Source organism: Rhea americana, unplaced genomic scaffold (assembly GCF_003343005.1).
Source record: "Rhea americana isolate MKP2758 unplaced genomic scaffold, rheAme1 scaffold_29, whole genome shotgun sequence".
Lineage (NCBI taxonomy): Eukaryota > Metazoa > Chordata > Aves > Rheiformes > Rheidae > Rhea > Rhea americana.
The window spans coordinates 3,470,985-3,491,669 of NW_028186412.1; the positions used below are offsets into that span (position 1 = coordinate 3,470,985).

The following is a 20,685-nucleotide window of genomic DNA, read 5'->3' on the forward strand; positions in this document are numbered from 1 at the left end:
AAACTAGCCAGTCAGATTTATGTGCCAGTTATAAGTTAGTTTCTCTCAAATTGTGTGTTAAACTTAAAAGCAGTGCAGACTTAATCTCAAGCTTAAAATGTAGTGCTTTCTTAAAAATTTAAAGCACTGRTATCCTCTAAAATAAACAAAAAAAAAGTAGTTACAGACTTGGGAACTGGAATATGGTGTTAGGTTCAGAATTGTGTTTTACAGATCTGTAAGTGAGGGGTAGCAGAAGGGGCCAGTAATTTTAAGAAATTATCTCTACTGAAGAAGGWTTCATTGCTTCCAGTTGCCTGCACTCAACATACATGGGATGGTAACTGAAAATGAGGTAGCTAGTAGGGGAATTAATTTATTCTGTATTAGAATTGATCAGCTGCTCACGTTCTGTAGTCTTTCGAGTAGCATAAACATAAGTCTCAGAAAAAAAAAAAAGTTGAAAGTGCTATAAAACTCTTAAGATGTTCTTAAACAAAAGAAATGCTTTCAAAATTGTTTTTTTTGACTGTATCACCTCACTAAAAAGAGGACCATTAGTATTTCAAGTAAGAAGTTACTATCTAAATAAAGGTATAAATTGCAGATGAGCAGTATAAAGCTTAGTTTGCTTTCTATCATTCTAGCCATCAACATATTATACACTTTTTTCCTAGAGTATAGTAGAGACAGTTCTATCATACAAATAGATATTATATGTAGAACTGTCTTCTGATTCTATTTTTAAGACAGACTACTTACAAAAGCAATTATTTTAGACTTGGAAAGGAGGGTCAGATAGCTTTATATTTTCAGAGAGGATAAGTTTGTTCTATGGAGAAGTTTAAAGAATTTAGGTTGTTTTAGAAGAGTCTTGCTTTTTTATTGTCATAATATACTTTTATATACTTGCATGCCCTGAATATATTTTATTTTAAGGTACTTGTGGTCCAAGCTGTCAGACCAGACAGGCTACAGAGTGCCATGGCCCTTTTTGCATGTAAAGCTCTAGGTAAGTTAGTTTTTCACTGGAGTGTTTCCACACAACAGTAAAATCTTTTCTTTTACAATGTTTATACTTTATTTTATAGTTCTTACGGAATTCCTAATGTTAATATTTAGAAAAAATGCTATAAGTTGATTTTCTATTTTTGTTCTTGTAAGTTATGGTTACAAAGTGCTTTTTAAATGGTTTGGCTTATGCTGCATAGTGATTTTAAATATAATAAAAGATCTGTTGGATTCTTCAGCACTACGGTATTTAAGAAAGGATGGTTTGTGCAAGTTTTAAACTGCTGCATTTGATTTAAAATTTAAACTTTCTGAATAAAAAGATAAAGCCATTTAAAGTTATTAACTATTTTAAAACCTTTAGGTTTGGAATTCTGTGAATTGTGTCTAGAAAGATCTTTTTTGTCATTTTTATAAGACCATTGGAATGTAATACAACTTTTAATGTGGATGAGGTGATAAGGTGGAACTAGCATTAGAAATGTAGTCTTACATATTTTTTATCTAAATATATAATAAATATCTAAATATCTAAATATAAATATCTAATATATAAATATATAAGTCAAATTTTTCATTTCAAGAAAAAGGCGAATAGCTATTGGTAAACTGCCATCAGATTGTTTCTGTATTCGTTACTGTTAGGCAGTTTAATATAACTTGCCATACAGATGGATCTCCTGAAGAGATTTTCAGGGACTTAAGAGTAATGCAATGCAGTCAGCTCAGTGACAGTTCTACACACAACCGAAAATGTGAAAAATGTATTTTGGAAAGAGGCAAGCAGATAAAAGAAAATATTAATATTAGTCAGATAAATGGAATAGATTGCAGAATGTTGGACAGAAGTGAGATTAATAGAGGGGAAAGGCTCTAAATTGTGGAAGACCTTAAATGGAAATAGCAAAAATTATTTTTGATTGACATAACCTTGAAAATGGACTCATAAGGTATCAAGATAATATTACTAGAATTACATTTCCAGTAATTTTGAAGTTTTGCCATTTGAATTGTGTGGAGATAGAAGATCTTCCATGATAATGAAATAGTTGAGTCATATATAAAAAGCACTGACTGCCATAATTTCAAATCTCTGAAATCCTTTTTATTTCTTATTAATATATTTGATTTTCATAATAGTATTAGTTGCTTCAATTTATAATTGTTTTAGCCTAGTATCTAAGAAAAGTCTGATTTAGTAGTGCTATCTGCTTGTTGATCCTCGATATAGTTCTTAACTCATTAGCCATTTAAGGAAACTTGACAGTAAGGCAGATAGCTTTAAACATTCTAAGACTGCTGGTTTTCATGAAAATCAAGCTGGGAAGAAGAGACTTAACTTTGTGTCCCTACTAAGGGAAAAGCAGTTGTAAATCAAGTCCTTATCAATTCTGAGAAGTGGGAATATATTGACTAGTCATCCTGTACATTTTTTCTGGCTACTAAATGCATGCATAGCTTTCAGCCTGTGATAACATGCACTGAGCCAGATAGAAGTCAGTGAAAGGAAGAGCTGAGTGTACACTGAAATGGGAAAAGATTGAGGGGAAAAAATGTGTGAGTAAATGGACTTTATTAGTTCCACCATTCATGGAAGAACTTTTTAGATTACAAACACACATGATTCATTGTGTCTAACTAATCCTATCTAGCTTCAAGAATGGAGGTTATCAGTCATCTGGAAATAGCTGAACTGGCAGTAATTCCATTTCTGCAGGGGAGTTATTTGAAAAAATGATGAAAAAATCCAAAAACACAGCAGGCAGAATATGTTTGAAATATGTTCAAAATATATATCCCAAACAAAATTTTTAGCTTATTACTGATTTATGTTGTATAACAGAAACTGGACAAAATTAATACTACTCTTACATTTCATATTCTCTTATTTTTTTCTTAATCTTGATGTATATCTTTGTCAGTGTGATAATAATGTCCAAGTATAATAATGTATTTACTTTCAGTTGTGGATTTGAGAGAATTCCTTCTTATTTTGTTAACCTTTATAGTGTTGATATCTGTGGTTTATAATAGTAATTTAGGATTTTTTTAAGTTGCTTTGAAATGTAATACTTCCATTTCCTTGATGTGGACTGCAGTTTGAAAGTTCATAAAATATTATACTTCCACAAAAACTTGTATTTGCATATTATTTATATAGTAATTTTTCATGAACTCAGGTAGTGGAAGTCTCAATCAGGTAAACTATTAATGTTTTAATGATTTATTAGAAGGACAGTTGAATAARCTTGTGCTTTCTAGCCTGTTCTTATTTGAGCTTTGTAACTTGGAAGCAGTCTACTGCAACATGTTCCTCTGAACAGCTCTTCAGTGATCGTGAAATTTAGGTCTCTAATTCTTATGTTTTTAATGGCATTTGTGTGTGAGTATATCTGACTCCATTTTTATGCTCTGCCTCTGAGCGTTTTTTATTAGTCAAAATTTGTCCCAGGTCTGCCAACAATGACAGTGTTTTGAATAGTAAGGTTAGCCTGCTCTGTCAAGCATCATCAGTAAGTAGAGGGGCTTTCGTGATGGTGAATATACAGGCTCCACAGTGAGATTGTCCCTGTCTGTTGAAATCAAATGACAAGTATGATCTGCAGTATGAGTGGGTCACTGTCCAGCAAAGACCTGAATTTGTAATTAGTCTATCTTGATCCCAGTTCCTCGGAGGTGTTCTGTCTGGGGATGGCTAATCATTTATTGATTCATTGGTAGGCAAGATTTCATCTAAAGATTTTTCATACACATCGATGAGGTGTTTATTTTGAGATCATGCCATAAGTGATGACTTTACAACTAATAGAAGTGTTCATGCTTGTATGCATTTTTTTTTCGTATTTCTTGTATCATGCCTTTTTCAGGGCTCTTTTCTTAAAACTACTTGAACAAACTACTTCACTTAGTTCAAAAGGGAACCTTTAAGCTCTTGATCTCTTTTGATTCTTTTTCTAGGAGAAAAATTAGTTCAAAAAGAGCTGTAATAGCCGACAAAAAAGGCTTCCACTTCTGTTTTGTCCAGGAATGTTTCTTTGTCTTTTTTTCATCTTTTACCAGATTCTTTAAATCTGTTGATGAAAGGGAATTAAAATCATTGCTTTTGAATAAGTTGAAAAAATAAAGTTTTTTTCTCATAAGAATTTTCTATAAATGTGTCTTGTGGGCACTGCAACTATGTTTCTCTCTACAAAAAAACACATCACAAGCCATTCCATATTGCTTGTTGATTTTTTTCTTATGTTCGTTAACTTACTAGCTTTTTGAATCTGGCTACAACAGAAATTGTATTTAAAGAATTTTAATGTTAATTATCTGCATTTTCAGATTCTTCAAGAAAGCAGTAATGATACCCATAAATAAAATCAATGCATACTAAATAAAAGCTTTATTTTATTCTCATAGATTGTTTTCCAAAAAGTAGACTAGACATGAGCTGTTAGAGTCACATTATATCTAGGCCAAAACTAACCTTCCCTGTTTTTTGTATTTGAATTCCATATTCAAATACACAAATAAACAAATATTACACTTACGGATCTTTTGTGAATTGTTTGTCTACATACAGATCACCAACATACGAATTTTGAAAGCATTTTGATTCAAGTTACTACTATTGTAAATTGATCTAATGGCACTGATTTTTGTGGAGAAATCTTGTAACAAATCTTCATTGATTGTGTGGAAGATTCATAAGTTTAAAATAAATAAAATTCGGTCCGCTCTGCCTAATTTTGTACTTATATGTCAAATCCTTTTCTTCTCCCTTTGTTTTGTTTTGTTTTTTCCTCACTCTAGACACTTTTTGAAAAGTCATTTGCTTTCACATATGCTTTTCTTCTCATGCCATGACATCAGTTTGGGTAATAGGACTTAAGACATTCTGTCAGATGGGAACATGGAGGCAGAAAAGTATTTTAGCAATTCCCAGTTTCAGCATGTAGCTATTATCTGGAATATGAGTGCTTATCGATTTATGCTGAAATCCTTTTTTCAGTTCTCTAAATATAATCCTGACTGTAGCTTTTAATTCCCTTGGCCAGGAATAGACAGACTGCTTTGTAGGTTTTCTTTATTTCTCTTCTGTTGAACTTCACTAAAATCATAAAGCACCTTCAGAATAGCTATGCTTTCTCTGAACATTGTGTCCAACTTTCTAACCAGCAAAACTGGCTTATATAAATACACTTATTTTGTGTATTCATATTCTTAAATCATATATCTCAGGAGTGTTATGATATATTTGACTCATCAGTTACTCATTTACAATTRCACCTCTTTTACATTATCATCATCATAAATACATTATTATAGTAACTTAGAGACATTATTATAGTAGCTTAGCTTGTAGGAGTCTTTTAGAAAATGCCTAGTATGGCAGCAGTTCCAAGTGTACTCACATTCCAGTCTACAACTCAGTTWTAACCTTTTCTTGTGTCCTCAGTAAACACAAAGTTAGTCTGCCTGCAGTGTTATGTAGGATACCAAAACTATTAATGAATTAAGTTTCTCAGGAATCTAGGCACCTTCTGTTTCCACTTCTAAAAATGATAATATTGCCAACAGTTTCTAGTTTACTGGCTGTAATATATTTAGTGTATCTGTAACAGAGGAAGAAGAGAGGTATGTCTAGCATATTACTGTCTTTAGCAATGACAAATAATAAATGTCAAAGGAAGGGTGTAAGAACATTGCAAGCCTATAGTGATACCTTTGGCAGTGTCCGGTGTTTTATGTCTCAGGGGCTTGGAAGTAACGACAACATACTTAAAAAGACCTGATGGATTTTCCTTCCATGGGCTTGTAGAACTGTTCTGTGCATCCGTATAAAGAATGAATATCTGCAGTCCAGCACTGAACAGCTCTTTTTCATTTCAGTAGCATCTTGGGGTTCTGCTGCGGGTTGGGGCTCGTTGGCAGTGGAAYCCAAGGGAGCTGCCCAGATCAAATATCTTCTGACTTCAATTTAAGTATTTCTCTGCAATTTCATTACCAGAGCTTTTACACTCCTAATGAATGCAAAATGAAAATAAGTTCCAATATTAGTCTTATTTAATTCAATTTTTGTTAAGCATTTGATTGATAGTGATTTTTATCTGTTGTTTAGTTGTATCTCTAAGGGTCTCTGTGTAGAGATCCCAGACCTCATAATAAATAACCTCTGCCAACCTGAGCTGTTACATCCACATTATGTAGTATTGTTCTGTGTGGAGATAATAGTAGAAGTCTGGGAGCAAATGAAGCCCACAAGGAAAGGTGTGTTGCATCTTCTAATAGCTGTGGTACAGATGTCACTGATTTAGACTTCCCTGTCCTGCTTTACTTCCTTACCCATGTAACTAACATCACACTGTTTAAGGATTAGTTTTAAAAGACATTGAAAATAAGTGTTTGAATTTATGATACATTTATATACATGGTTTTGAGTATGTGTATAAACACCTTGCCTATACCAGGTCAATATTCTAAACATTAATTTGCTTTTTAAGCAACATTAAGGGCTTTTTATGTGAGTTGTAAACAAACAAACAAAAAAACCCTACCACCAAACTAAATCCACAGCAGAAACAGTCTTTAGGCTTTGAAAAAATTTTACTTTATTCCAGCAGTTTACGTTATTATTTGAATAACAGGAAAAAATCTTCCAAAGGGCACACCATCCATAGTCATTTCCATTACTATGATATTTCTGATTATAGGAATAAAGGAATTGTCTCCATCACCTCTGAATCTGAAACGTCTTTATAAAGAGACTCTAGAAATTGAGCCCATCTTGATAATTATTTCTCCGGGTGCTGATCCTTCTCAAGAGTTGCAAGAACTTGCCAGTGTTGAAAGAAATACCGAATGCTACCATCAGGTCAGTTTTAGATAAGCGTAATGATAGAAAAAAGCAATGTGTAATGTAAATGTTACAAGAATCATAACTGTTTTACCTTGTATTTTAAGGAAATTAATATGTAAAAGCATGTTTTGGTGTCTATGTGTTCGTTATTCCCAGTTTTCTCACTATTAACTTCTGAACCTATTGTCAAAATTGAATGGAGGAGAGACATAACTAGTTGTCCTAACATAAACGGAATTCACCCAAGGAGGAGTCCCCTGCTGGGAGAAGAGAAAGAGGAGAACATAGATCGAAGACACTAAAATGAAGATTATTGTGTATACCCAAGTATTATCATTAAAGTGTGTAATAATCCAAACACGAGAAAAAAAAATGCCAGTGAAAACTGAATTTAATAATTTCCTCTGCTTATAGAATTTATGTATTTTTTTAAAAGAAAATGTAAAACAGAATTTCAGTGTTTATGAATACTTTAGTATTTGTGAATTTTGGTTTGGTTGTTTGAGAGATTTTACAAGTAAATATTAAATAATTAATACATGATAGGAGTTCCAAAACAGAAATTTGATATTTCAAGTCTGTTTAAAAAGATGTTCMAGACTGATGATGTGGCAACACCCTCTGGTTTCAAAAATACACATATATCACCAAAAGTATTTGCCCAGACAATTTAATTAGGTTTTCTTAATTAAATTGTGCTATTTTTTCATATAGTTAGATGAAGTTGCTCAGGTCCTTGTCTGTTTGAGCCTTAAACACTTCCAATGATGGGCATCTAGCAACATTTCTGGGCAACCTGTTCCTGTATTTGACTACCCTTATGGGATTTTTTTTTTCTAATATCAAGTCAAAATTTCCCATGTTGCAACTTAYGCCCACTAACCTTTGTCCTATCACTGTATACCTCCAGGGAGAGTCTGAGCTCCATATTCTCTTTATCTTCCAATCAAGAAGCTAAACACAGCAACAGTCTTTCCTTCACCTCCTCTTCTCCAGGCTAAACAAACTCAGCTCCCTCAGCTTCTCCTTGTATGTCTTGTGCTGCAGCCCCTGACCATCTTAGTGGTCTTCACGGGACTTGTTCTAAGACATCCGTGTCTTTCTTGTACTGGGTCTAGTTTTGGACTCCTCAGGACTGCCATTCAGTGTATTGATCCCCCCCCGCCCCCAATTTGATGTCATCCACAGATTTGCTGAGAGTGCATGCAGTCTCATCATCCAGATCATTAAAAAAGACCTTAAACAATATTTTTCCTAGTATTGATCCCTGAAGATGCCACTAGCTGCCAGCTGGACTTTGCACTACTGACCATCCTTTAGGCCTAGCAGTCCACCCATGTTTCTGCCTAGTGTATCATCCACTTATCCAGCCCGTATCTCTCCAATTTGTTGATGAAAAGGTTTTAGGAGACTGTATCAAGGTGGTAAAGTCAAGGTATACAACACCTATGTTGTTAAATTCAGCCATGAGTATCAAAGCCAGTGATTGTAAGGCTTGTTCTAGCTGCTTCAAAGCATTCGTTTTCGAAGAACTCTGGTTCRCCTATACTAAGGGTAAATCCTGCCTGACCAACCTGATTGCCTTCTATGATAAAATGACTGATTTTGTGAACAAGCACACAGCAGAGGATGTTATTCACTGACTTTCAATACAGCTTCCCACAATGTTCTTGAATCCAAGTTAGAACATTACACTCCAGATAACTATACAACTAAATAAGAAAAAAACAAGCTGGATGGTTGATCTCAGCTGGCAGTGGTTAATGGATTGTACTCTAACTGCCTATGACAAATGGGGTGCTGCAGGGGTCTGTCCTGGGATATCTCCTCCTTAACATTTGTATCAGTGACCTGGAGGTATTGACAGAGTGCACTCTCACAAAGTTTGTAGATGACATCAAATTGGAGGAAAAAGTGAATATGTTTGTTGGCAGAGCTGCCACGCAGATGGACATAGCGAGGATGGAGGAAAGGTCCAGCAGGAACATTATAAAATTCAACAAGAGTAAGGGTAAAATCCTTCACCTTGGAAAGAAAGAACCCCCTGCAATGGCAAAGGCTGAGAACTGACTGCCTCTGGAACAACTCCACTGAAAATGCCTAGGCAGTCTTAGTAGAGGGCAAGCTGGACATGAGCCAGCAATGTGCCCTGGCAGCAATCAAGCCTTTGTGGGCTTCCTAACAAGAGACTTTCAATACCTATAAGGATATCACTGAGAAAATGGAGCCAGACTCCTTGCAGTCATGCATGGTGGGAAGACAAGAGGCATATGAGCATAAGCTGAAACAAGATGTGTTCAGACTGGGTATAAGGAAAAGCTTTTTCTGCATGAGGATAGTCAAACAGTGGAACAGATAGCTCAGAAAGATTTTTGCAGTCTTCATCCTTGGAAGTTTCCATGCTCCACTGGAGCATCTGGTCTGATCTCTCAAAGCTAACCCTGCTTTGAGCAGTAGGTTGGACTAGAGACCCACTAAGGTCCTGTCCAATCTGAATTATTCTACAAATAAAGTGATTTTTGAATCATAGTATTAATATACTTCTTTATATTTGTCAGTAAAACATTCTTACTTTCTGCCATTTTAAATATTCCAGGGGGTTTGTTATCTAGGTAATCAGTGGTTAGCATACAAATGAAAAATGTCAAGTGTAATGTTGCTTTTAAACACTCCTTGAAATTATTCCTTTCCTGGAATGTGCAGTGGTGTAATATATTTTTCCCATCAAATTATAAAGATTTGCATCTTATTACCATCCTATCTATTTGGGAATGCTTAATAATATTTCTTATTCATGCCACCTCTTCTGACACTTCTGTTATTAGTTTCTTTTGATTAGCTCTAAATATCCTTTACATGTTAGACTTCTTATAGAATGTGTTTGAATATGGAGCAGTACTCTAATGATAAATCATGTGAAAGTTGTCCTACTAATGAGAATATTTTTCCCTGATCTTTCTCAAACATTTTAAGTAGAACATAGACTCCCTCATATTTTTCTTCTCTGTTGAATCATTTCTCATACGGGTTAAAATACAGACCACTAAATTTGTGTTGTGTGTGACTGTGTTGTCTGGTGAATTTATTCCCTTTAATTAATCTTATTTTGGCTATTTATTTATTAGAAAATATTATACTAAGTTTAGCTTAAGCAGTGGACATCCCTCATTATCGTATAAAGCTGAGGCCCCAAATTTCTTTGCTACATTAGAGTTTTAGGATAAAAAAAATGGAGTAGGTTTCCTATTAAGGAATATCTGGTGAAGTCATAATAATCATAAAAGAGTGATTACCGCCTGCTTCTATTTTGTCGTAGCAGTAAAGCCAAGAGAAGACTTTTCAGATCCCTGAAGATCACTTTCTTTTCAACCTGTTTGGTGCAGGGTTTTTTGTTACTTAATGCCTCCAGTTAGAGTTTATGAAAGAACTAAAAAAAGTCTAAAATGAATTGCTGTAGTAATTGTACCACTGAAAAAGGTGTGTCTCTATTTTCAGCCTTCACTAATTCCTCTGAAAATTCAGTTTTGAAAATTTATCTTTACATTGGGAAAACCAAATGTATTTTAGCAGCAATATGATACTGTCAAAGTGAAGAAAAGATTGTTTGCTAAGTTATTCATATTTCTCAGTCGTAAAGAGAACAAGAGTTCTCCACTCATCTCAGTATGATAATTTGATAGTTTCTCTTCAAATTAAGTTCTAATTTACAATTTAAAGCAAAGTTGTTTCCTTTTTATTTTTATTGTATCAGCAGCTGTACACTAACATTGTTCAGCCACTCATATTTAAATTACTTCTGTGAGTTCCCAGGGAATAGCTAGGCTGTCAACAAGTGATACATGTTCTTTCCATAACAAGATTAGGTAACAGTGTTTTTAAGAAAAGTTATAGTCAGATATATTGCAAAGAAAACACTCTATTTTCACTAATCTTTTTCCTAGTTTAGTATAACCTATCACATTAGAGAAACATATGGAAAATTCTGGTTACGGTTAGATAGGGAACACTTTCTTCTTTTACATGTGCAGTCTAATTTGGAAAAACAAATTTATATTTAGCTGTTAAATAAAGTATGGTAAATTCCTGATACAATTATTTCTTTCTTTTCAGATTGCAATGGGCCAAGGCCAAGCTGACTTAGCCATCCAAACTTTAAAAGAATGTGCACGCAATGGAGAATGGCTATGTTTAAAGAACCTGCATCTTGTTATACCTTGGCTTCCTGTATTGGAAAAGGTGAGGGTAACTAGACAGGAATGTATCAAAGACTGCACAAGATGATTCTGCCATATTTCTGAAACATTTAGACGTTTCAATGCTGATATTTTAAAATTCCAACAATTGAAAAATGAGATGCTAAACAAAAACTTTGCGGGTTTTTTAATCATGAATAAGACAAAATTCTTCACATCTAAAAGCAGATTCTTCCTTTATTTGAACAAATTTATTTTAAAGAAGTATAGATTATTTCTGACACAGTGAGGAAACAAATGATCCTTTTAGGGCTTCTGATGCTTAGTGGCATACTGCCTGTGTTTTCTGAACTCTATATAATAAGCAGGATTGCAACCCTGGGCTTCAGGAGAGCAGACTTTGGGCTCTTCAGAGACCTACTTGGAGGAATCTCATGGGTTAAGGCCCTAGAAGGAAGGGGGTGTCCAGGAGAGCTGGCTAGTATTCAAGCATCACTTCCTCCAAGCTCAACAGCAGTGCATCCCAAGGAGAAAGAAGTCCAGCAACGGGGGCAGGAGACCTGCATGGTTGAGCAAGGAGCTCCTGGCAAAACTCAAACAGAAGAAGAAAGTCCACAGACTGTGGAAGAGGGGACAGGCTACTTCGGAGAATTACAGGAATGTTGTCAGAGTATGTAGAGRTGCAGCGAGGAAGGCTAAGGCCCAGCTGGAATTGAGTCTGGCAAGGGATGTCAAGGACAACAAGAAGGAGTTCTTCAAATATATCAGCAGCAAGAGGAAGACTGGGGAAAATGTGGGCCTGCTACTGAGTGAGGCGGGGGCCCTGATGACAGAGGATACAGAGAAGGCAGAGTTACTGAATGCCTTCTTTGCTTCAGTCTTCACTGCTAAGGGCAGCCATCAGGAATCCCAGAGCCTGGAGATGAGAGGGAAAGTCTGGAGAAGGGAAGACTTTCGCTTATTAACAGTTATTGCAGACTTATTTCTCCTTTATTTAATGATTGTCCATAAAGGTCACTCTATGCACGAGTTCTGTCTAGCAATGAGCATGTGGCATGTCTGCACCTTTTATATTTGCATAATCCATTTTGAAAATGTGGATGGCCAAAACATGATAATACCGAAACACACGTTTCATCTACTCCAAATATGGTAGTGAACAATAAGAAAGTGTTTATAAGCCTCTTATTCAACTAATTGTAAGGATTAAATTTTTTACAAGCAGCCACAATGTAAAGAATTATCAGAAGTTTCTTACTTCAGAAGAACATATTACTGAAGGTGTTAAATTCTTATTGAATTCAATGTAGACTAGCATTTGCTGATGTTTGACTCAGCACATTCTCTTACATGATTTGCATCATGTGAATGATGTGAAGTCATGTAATTCATGTGTTTAAAGGCCCTCTTAAAAGAGATCTGCCAGCCTATAATCCAGTTCCATCGAAGAGTTTAAATTTAGTTCTCACGTGAAGATTAAAGCTTCATAATTTACAACTGACTTCTCTTAGRTGTCTTCTAGCCAAACATGTTATCTTTAAGGACATGCTGTGGATGATTTTGCTTGAACTAGAATATAAATCTCCTTGTATTTTTTTCTTAAATGTCCTGCATTGAAGACTCTGAATCCTTTTCATAATTTAACGCCATTTCCCATAATATTCTTAGAGACAAGCTGATGAAATACAGACTTAATATACCACAGTGAAGTGGATTGAAACCTGACTGAACTGCTGGGTTCAAAGGATTGTGATCAGTGATATGAAGTCCAGCCCCTTCATTAGAGGTGTGCCTAAGGAGCCAGAACTGTTTAGCATCTTTATTAATTACCTGAATGATGGGACCARGTGTACCCTCAGCACGACTGCAGATGATACAAAATTGGGAGGAATGGCTGACACACCAGGCTGTGCTGCCAGTCACAGGGACCTTGACAAGCTGAAGAAATGGGCAGAGAGGAACCTCTTGAAGTTCAACAAAGGGAAATGTCAAGTCCTAACTTGGAGAGGAACCCCRTGCACTGGGGGCTAACTGGCTAGAGAGCAGCTTTGCAGAAAAGGGTCTGGGTGTGCTGGTGGACAACCGGTTGAATGTGAGCCAGCAATGGAGCCTTGTGGCAAAAAAGGCCAAGAGCCTCCTGGGTTGCATTAGAAGAAGTAACACTACTAGATTAAGGGAGATGATCATTTCCCTGTATTCATTCCTGGTGAGGCCACATCTAGGGTGCTGTGTCCATTGCTGGGCTGCCCCCAGTACAAAAGAGACATACACATACTAGATTGTGTCCAGCAAAGGCCACAAAGATGACTATGGGTTTAAACCATCTGTCATGTGACAGGAGCTGAAAGAGCTTGGATTGTTTGGTCAGGACAAGAGAAGCTTATGGGGGCAAGAAGGCAGAGCCAGACTCTTCTCCGTGGTGTCCATTGATAGAACAAGAGGCAATGGGCACAAACTTAAATGCAKGCAATTATGATTRAAAAAAAAAARGGGGGRAAATCTTTCTTACAGAGAAGGTGGTTGATCACTGGGAAAGAGAGATTATGCAGKCTCCATCCTTGGTGATATTCAAAACCTGGCAGGACTGGACAAGCCAAGGGGATTGGACTAAACAGTCTCCAGAGGTTCTTTCCAACCTCAACTATTCTGTATTTCTATACACTAGATACAGTTGGCATTTTGCTCAAAGAACAGAACCGTTCATGTCTTAACACAATTTGCTTCTTTACTAAAACTACTGAAAACACAATGATTATATCTTTGAGATAATATAAGTGAATGGATTGTGTTAAAATCTAGTGTGAGCTTTTTGAGGTGTGTGTTTTCCAAGACTCAACCACAAAACTGTTGAATTTGTTTTCAAGTCAATTGTCAAGCAGCTTTGGTAGCTTTTGTGAAAAATATGTCTGTTTCAGATGCACATAACATACCTGGAATATGTTTTCATACATTCGATGACTTTTTTTTGTGATGCTTTTATATTTGAAATTGCATTTGACAATATTTATGTTCTTGGAAGCCCATGCTCCTATCCTCAGTTTTCTGGGAATCCTRATTTGTGAAGTACGTGTAGGACAGATGCTTGAAGAAAAAGAAATTAATATAACTGTACAGTTGCTGAAATTCTTTTGAATCTGTTGTTCTTACATGACATACAGTCCCACGCTTCCTCTTTTGAGATTTTACATTCTATATTTAAGAAGAAATTGCTATGTGTTTTTGTGCTCTGAWTTCAGAATCTGCGAGGAGGGTTGCAAATATTTTGATGCATCAAGGATGAGCTTTGAACTTGAACACAGGGCATGTGTAGAATGTGTGAAGATAACGTACATCTTGAACTATAGTTTTTTTTGAAACTTGTAATAGCAACTAAAGTGGTTTTACACAGGCATAACTTCTTAAGTTGGAATATTATTTTGTAAATTCTGACCTCATTTTAAAAAAATGTTTCAATATATAACATCTCTTCAATAGGAATTGAATACATTACAGCCTCAGYCAAACTTTCGCCTTTGGCTTACTGCAGAAGTTCATCCAAAATTTACTCCAATTTTGCTTCAATCAAGTCTGAAAATAACTTATGAAGTAAGATCTGTTTGGAGAGCTTTTGCTGCATGTTTACAAAAAATGAACTTTGATGTATAGTGAACTGTATGTCTAGAGTTCTACTATATGTAGAATAAAGTTTAGATAATGTGTACTGTTTGTATAACCAATTTTGCCTGATTTGTTAATTATAACAAAAATGATAAGAATTTATCTTGAAAGATTTTTAGTGCTCAGTTGTGATCTATATGTGGAAATTTGCTGAAGCTGTGCTTTAAAGGGAAGGTTTAGAAGACTTACTTCTAGATAGCTTTCGAATTGAAAACCTGAAATGAAAATAAATTTACCATAGGGAAATATTTATTCTGATTTCTGCTCCAAAGTATTTTATGCATTTAATCATTGTTTCTTAAAAGTACAAACATACCCAGGTCCTGGAGCATGAAAAAGAACAGAGGAATTCCCCCTTCTTGATGAATGTCCTCATCTACAGATCGCGTTATCTGACTGCCTCTTCCGTATTTTTCTTTTTGATTCCATAACTCTTTACTCATTGGACCCTTTCAACAGAAGTAGCTATCCTCCCGTACTAGCAAACATATGATTACTGTAACTAAGGAATAACTTGGACAATTTGTTGGCAAGTGCTCTAAGTTTATGCACTGATGTCCATTAGGGAAATCATGGACGGGATGCTATTGACTATCTCACTGGCTATAGAGCGTGGTAGTAGTCTGCCTATAGCTAAACTGAGAAAGTCTGCTAATTTTAGAGTGCAATATTGCTGACTTTCAAGAAGCCAAAATTGTTACACTTTTATATTGACTAGAGGGCTTTTTAAACTTCTGAGATAACTTCTTGCTTGTAATGAAGTCCTCAATAGTACAGAAACTGTAGGACTATACAGGTTTGCCACTTTTTTTTTCCATCTAACTCCTTGAAATTATTGGACCCACTGCCTTCAGAATACCTGGAACTCACCACTAATGCAACTTTCTAATTCCTTTCTTTATCTTTTCATGTAAAGCAAATATTCCGTTATCATTAGAGAGTGATAATAGCCAATGACTTGGCTAATAATAGTAGATTATTATATGGTTGTGGTATGCCCCATAGCTGTTATTTAAAAGAAAATCATCAATTACTTAGTTTTGCAATTGCTGTAAGATTATTTTTGCAACTCTGTTTTACTTAGAGTAATCTTATGAAAGCATTAACAAACATTTTTCAAAAGAAAGGAAAAACATTCTTATAAATATAAAAATGTGATTTAAATCTCTTTAAAATTTATGCCTTCACTTGCAAATCATTTGAAAATAGTTGAGTATCAAGTCAGTTGTTTTCACTTTTTAGAACTATAATCTTTGTTATTATCTACTCTTTACCTGTGATTATTTCTACTGGTTATCTCTTAACACCAATAAATCAGAGAACTGACATTTTATCATATACATCTACTGGATCTGTTCGCCAGCTTACAGAGTGCTCTGATGGCACAGGACCACTTGACTCTGATCACAGAAATGTACTTCTACTACACAGAAGTAGTAGTAAAGCTTATAAAACCAGAAGAAAGATATATGTGTTTGTGAAAAAACCAAAAGAATTACATATTTTGATAGTGTTCTTCACTAAATTTTACTGTAGTTATGTCCTAAATATAACTACAACCTAACTGTTGGTTCTGATTGTAATTTCCTTTAACATATTTATACTATTTTTTAGTACAAGAGCATTCTGTTATTAGGCCATTTATTATAAAGTRATTTTTTCATGTTTGCTAAATCTTGTTTGACAGATTCAGGAGTTAAATACTGTCATTTAAGAATTATAATTTAAGAAAACAGTAAATGAAAATATAAAATTGTATACACAGAACAAACTATTTTTCTGTCTAATGCAGGCACCTCCAGGCCTCAAAAAGAATCTCTTGCGAACCTATGAATCTTGGATGCCAGAGCAAATTAATAAAAAGGGAAATTTGTCTAGAGCCCATTCTCTCTTCTGTTTAGCGTGGTTTCATGCTGTATGCCAAGAAAGAAGAAATTATATTCCTCAGGTAACCTTTTCTTCACTAACTTTTTAAAAAATGTTCCTCATTTATTAGCTTTTATACTTGGAAGTCTTTTTGTTCATGTATATATTTGATCATGTTCAGAGATGAGAAAGAGTTGGATGTTTCTGGTGCCTGCTTTCGTTACTGTCTCTGGACTCACTGTAAAATGAGATCTTCATAGCCTGAATTCCTGCCTCTTGGAAAGTGCTGCTGTCTGCTATTGCGGGTATTGTGATTTGTGTCCTAGGTGATCCTGACACAGGAGTGAAGTCCAGTGGAAAAGATTCTGTGAATCTTTCCTGCTTGAGACAGGAAAGAAATAAACCTGCTCTTTAGGAAGCAAAGTAGAGACTGGTTTCTAAACATACTTTGGAAACATACATGGTTGAATGGTAGCAAGTAATGATATTTTCTCAAAGGTGGAAGCCATATGAAAGAAGAGACACTTTGAGAAGGAGGAAACAAGATTGTCTTCTCTCTTTCTGGATGCAAATCCTATTGAAAGAAAAGGAAGAACAAGGGAATTTGCTCATTTTATATGAGGATTATAATCGATTTCCAAGATTATAAATTGTTTTCCCCTGAGCTAAATTTTTGTTTAAAGCAAATGCTTTCTGGCTGTGGACACTTAAACTACCAGAAGTAAAAACCCATTCTATGGCTTGTTTCTTTTTATTTATACTAGTGATGAAAATAACTTGCCTTCTGATGGGTTTGATGTGACAGAGACTGGAACTTTTGAGAGCTTTTATTTCTTTTTAGTTTGTGACTTGTCATCTGCCTCTTCCAGTAGTGTTCAACCAAAAGTCTGACTTTGAATATGATGTTCAAGAAGTGGAACAGGTGAAACCATTCAAAGTTCTGATCTGATGCAAGACCTATTATTTGGTTGTGTTCAAATTCATGTTCATTTGCCACCAGTTTTCCATGTGATTTATATCACTTGAGATAAGGATATTTATTTCTCCTTATTTCCATTGTAACTGTATTTGTCTCATCTGCAGACTTACACAATGATTATTTTATATTTTGTTTAAAATTATTGATTTCTACCATTGCTGAACTTTAATTAATGCCAGCTAGAAACTCTTCTATTTTTAAATGAATTTTGAGTTGTTTTGTGTCCATGTACAGATCTGTGAAGTCAAATACAATAACACTTTTGAGAAGCTACAACATCTTTCCGGTTTATGAACTTCAGGGTGACTGGCAGCTGGCACGTAGTTTGATTGTGATCTGGTCAATTACAGTCTTGACCTGTGGCAGTACCCCTCTAATATAACTGAGTATGTGCATATTATCTGACCTGTATGCACCTTTGTCATCGCATGACCCGTATGTAACTGTTCATATGGTCTGATCTGTATGCGAAGGTACATTCTTACAACATGACCCTCTTAAATCTTACATAAGAAGATAAAGTAACAAGAGACACCTTTGAGATTTGGATTTCTTAAGTACTTTATCGTATCTCAGTTTTGTATGTGTTTGTCCATTTACATTAATTTTTTTTTTTTTGTGGGGAACATTTTTCTTTTCATATCTGTTCAAGAATTATATAGTATGCTTTAATGCTACATAAAGAATAATACCATCAACTACAGAAAGGATGTTTAAACTAACATGTTTAAAATGTTCATACAGCAGTCAGCATTCCTGTTGTGAGTAGAAATAATTGCTTATTATAATTTTTTTCTATCAGTGTAGAAGTGACATGAAATAAGGAGTAAAATGATCAAATTGCAATATAGACAATATTTGAAAAAGCAGACTAATTTATTAAAATCTAAAGGAAACTAAGATACAAAAGAGCCACCAGAAACAAAGTAGTAGTTCAATGAGTGATATAATCACAGCTGGTCAGCAAATTTTAGCTACAGTAAACAGTGTTAGGGAAAAAAGAACCTTAAGTTCACATTCCTCATACTTAATGGATTCAGATTTGTATAACTACGTAGAATTAAATGCACTGGTAGAGCTGTTGCTATTGCACTACCTCAATTGAATGTTTCTATAGATGCACTACCTCAACTGAATGTCTCCCACTCAGTGCTACGTGTTGTACGTTATTCAGTAATCACTTAATATTTCCATTGTACTTTATGATCGTCATTTTGTGACTAATTAATTTTTTTTAATTTCTTTTTAAATTTCAGGGTTGGACCAAATTTTATGAATTTTCTTTATCTGATCTCCGTGCAGGTTTTGACATTATTGATAGACTCTTTGAGGGTAAGTCACTTTTTAAGGGAAGCTTACTCCTCTCTGTAGCACAACCTTTCTGAATGTCTTTCATTAAAAATTTTTATAATATTAAATACTTTCTCACTTATTTTTATAACWTACTTTTATGATTGCTTTGTTGAGAGTAGGCCTGTTCTGTTTCGTAGCAGCTTTCAACATATTCAGATTTTGTATTTGAATCTTCACTGGAACACTTGTAGAGGATTTTCACAAATGTATATATGTATGGCCAGATAATTAGGTAATTACATTAATGTGGGAAGTAGCCTGAGCCTAAATCAGCCATATTAGGCTTATCAGGCTTTGCTAAACTTAGATCAAAACATGATCAGGTTTATTTTTCTGGTATCTGGCCTTCGCTGATTGRCATTCTCTCAGATAGTGACCAGACGTGGTTTATAGGAGAGCAGAGGCTGGAAACTCTATTAGTAGTCCTGAGGCTACCTTATTTTAGGGYAGAAGAGTTTAGCTGTAGAGATGTAAACTATTTTGTACTGCTTGACCTTATGTTCAAATAGGGACCTCTATTGTTAGTAGAGATGTAGCCTGAAGGGGTTGATCTTTTTACGACATTTGGACAATAGCTGAGATGCTGATTGTCACCCATGAGCAAAGCCAGAAATAATGACATGAATGAAAATTTCATTTCTGGGGTTGGGTAAGACAGTAGATTTTGTATGCCAGGCACTATTCTTCTAGGTTTCCTGAGTACAGCAGAATTAATGGGAAATATGAGAATGCCTGGAGGCATCCATTTCTTCCCAGTATGAGCTCCCTAATATACTGAATGAATAAATTGAGCAAGAGCTTCCTCATATTGAAGTTGATTGTTAGGCAGAACTCAATTCCATTAAGGAGGTTAGTAATTTCTTAATTTTAGTAAACTTGAAAAAAGTTAGATTTTTATAAAATGATCTGCATTTTATATAATTTCACAATAAGGTTAGGATCTGATCATTGACAATTTAAGATCATTGACTTAAATGAGAKGTATGGATGACTATAAATGAGTATTTTATGGAATTGAATATTAGCTATACAGAATTGAAACAGAGAATGATGTAAAGAGCTTTAAATCATTAACAATCAATGATAATCATTAATCTAATTGTTAACTATGGTTAAGAAGATAACTTTTATTGTGAAGAAATGATAGAATGAAATTCACTGATTGCCGCAAAAAAAAAAGCCTTGCAGTAATTGCTGCTTCCTTTCATCCAGTGACTTTTAGTATCGCAGATTCACAGAATGGTTGCAGTTAGAAGGGASCTCTGGAGATCATCTAGTCCACCCCCACTGCTCAACCAGGGTCACTTAGAGCATGTTAGACAGGATTGCATCCAGGCGAGCCTTGAATATCTCCAGAGAAGGAAACTCCACAACCTCTCTGAGCAACCTGTGCTCCAGAGTACTCCATCACTCTCACAGGAAAGAAGTTCTTCCTCATATTCAGGCGGAACTTCCTGTGGTTCAGTTTTTGCCCATTGCCTCTTGTCCTGTTGCTGGGCACCACTGGAAAGAGTCCAGCCTCATCCTCTTGGCCCTCTCCCTTAAGATACTTGTAGACATCGATAGGATCCCCTATCAGTCTTCTACTCTCCAGGCTCAACAGTCTCAGCTCTTACAGCCTTTCATCATAAGAGAGATGCTGTAGTCCTGTAATCATCTTGGTAACCCTACACTGGACTCTCTCCAGTAGTTCTATGTCTCTTGTACTGGGGAGCCCAGAATAGGACACAGTACTCCAGAAGTGAAGAATAGTTAGTTCTGATCAAGCTTTCACCTACACTGGAAGGCTACAAGGTATTAGT

The 20,685-nt window shown here is 35.2% G+C and overlaps 1 protein-coding gene across 1 annotated transcript in view; it reads left to right on the plus strand.

Moving 5' to 3' along the window:
• Positions 1-20,685, plus strand: part of DYNC2H1 (dynein cytoplasmic 2 heavy chain 1) — a 170,341-nt gene that overhangs the window by 83,407 nt on the left and 66,249 nt on the right. The window contains exons 75-80 of the mRNA XM_085309033.1: positions 919-991; positions 6,690-6,850; positions 10,946-11,071; positions 14,503-14,613; positions 16,478-16,633; positions 18,787-18,862. Coding sequence (XP_085165159.1) covers positions 919-991; positions 6,690-6,850; positions 10,946-11,071; positions 14,503-14,613; positions 16,478-16,633; positions 18,787-18,862 — 703 coding nt within the window. The remainder of the gene's footprint in view (positions 1-918; positions 992-6,689; positions 6,851-10,945; positions 11,072-14,502; positions 14,614-16,477; positions 16,634-18,786; positions 18,863-20,685) is intronic.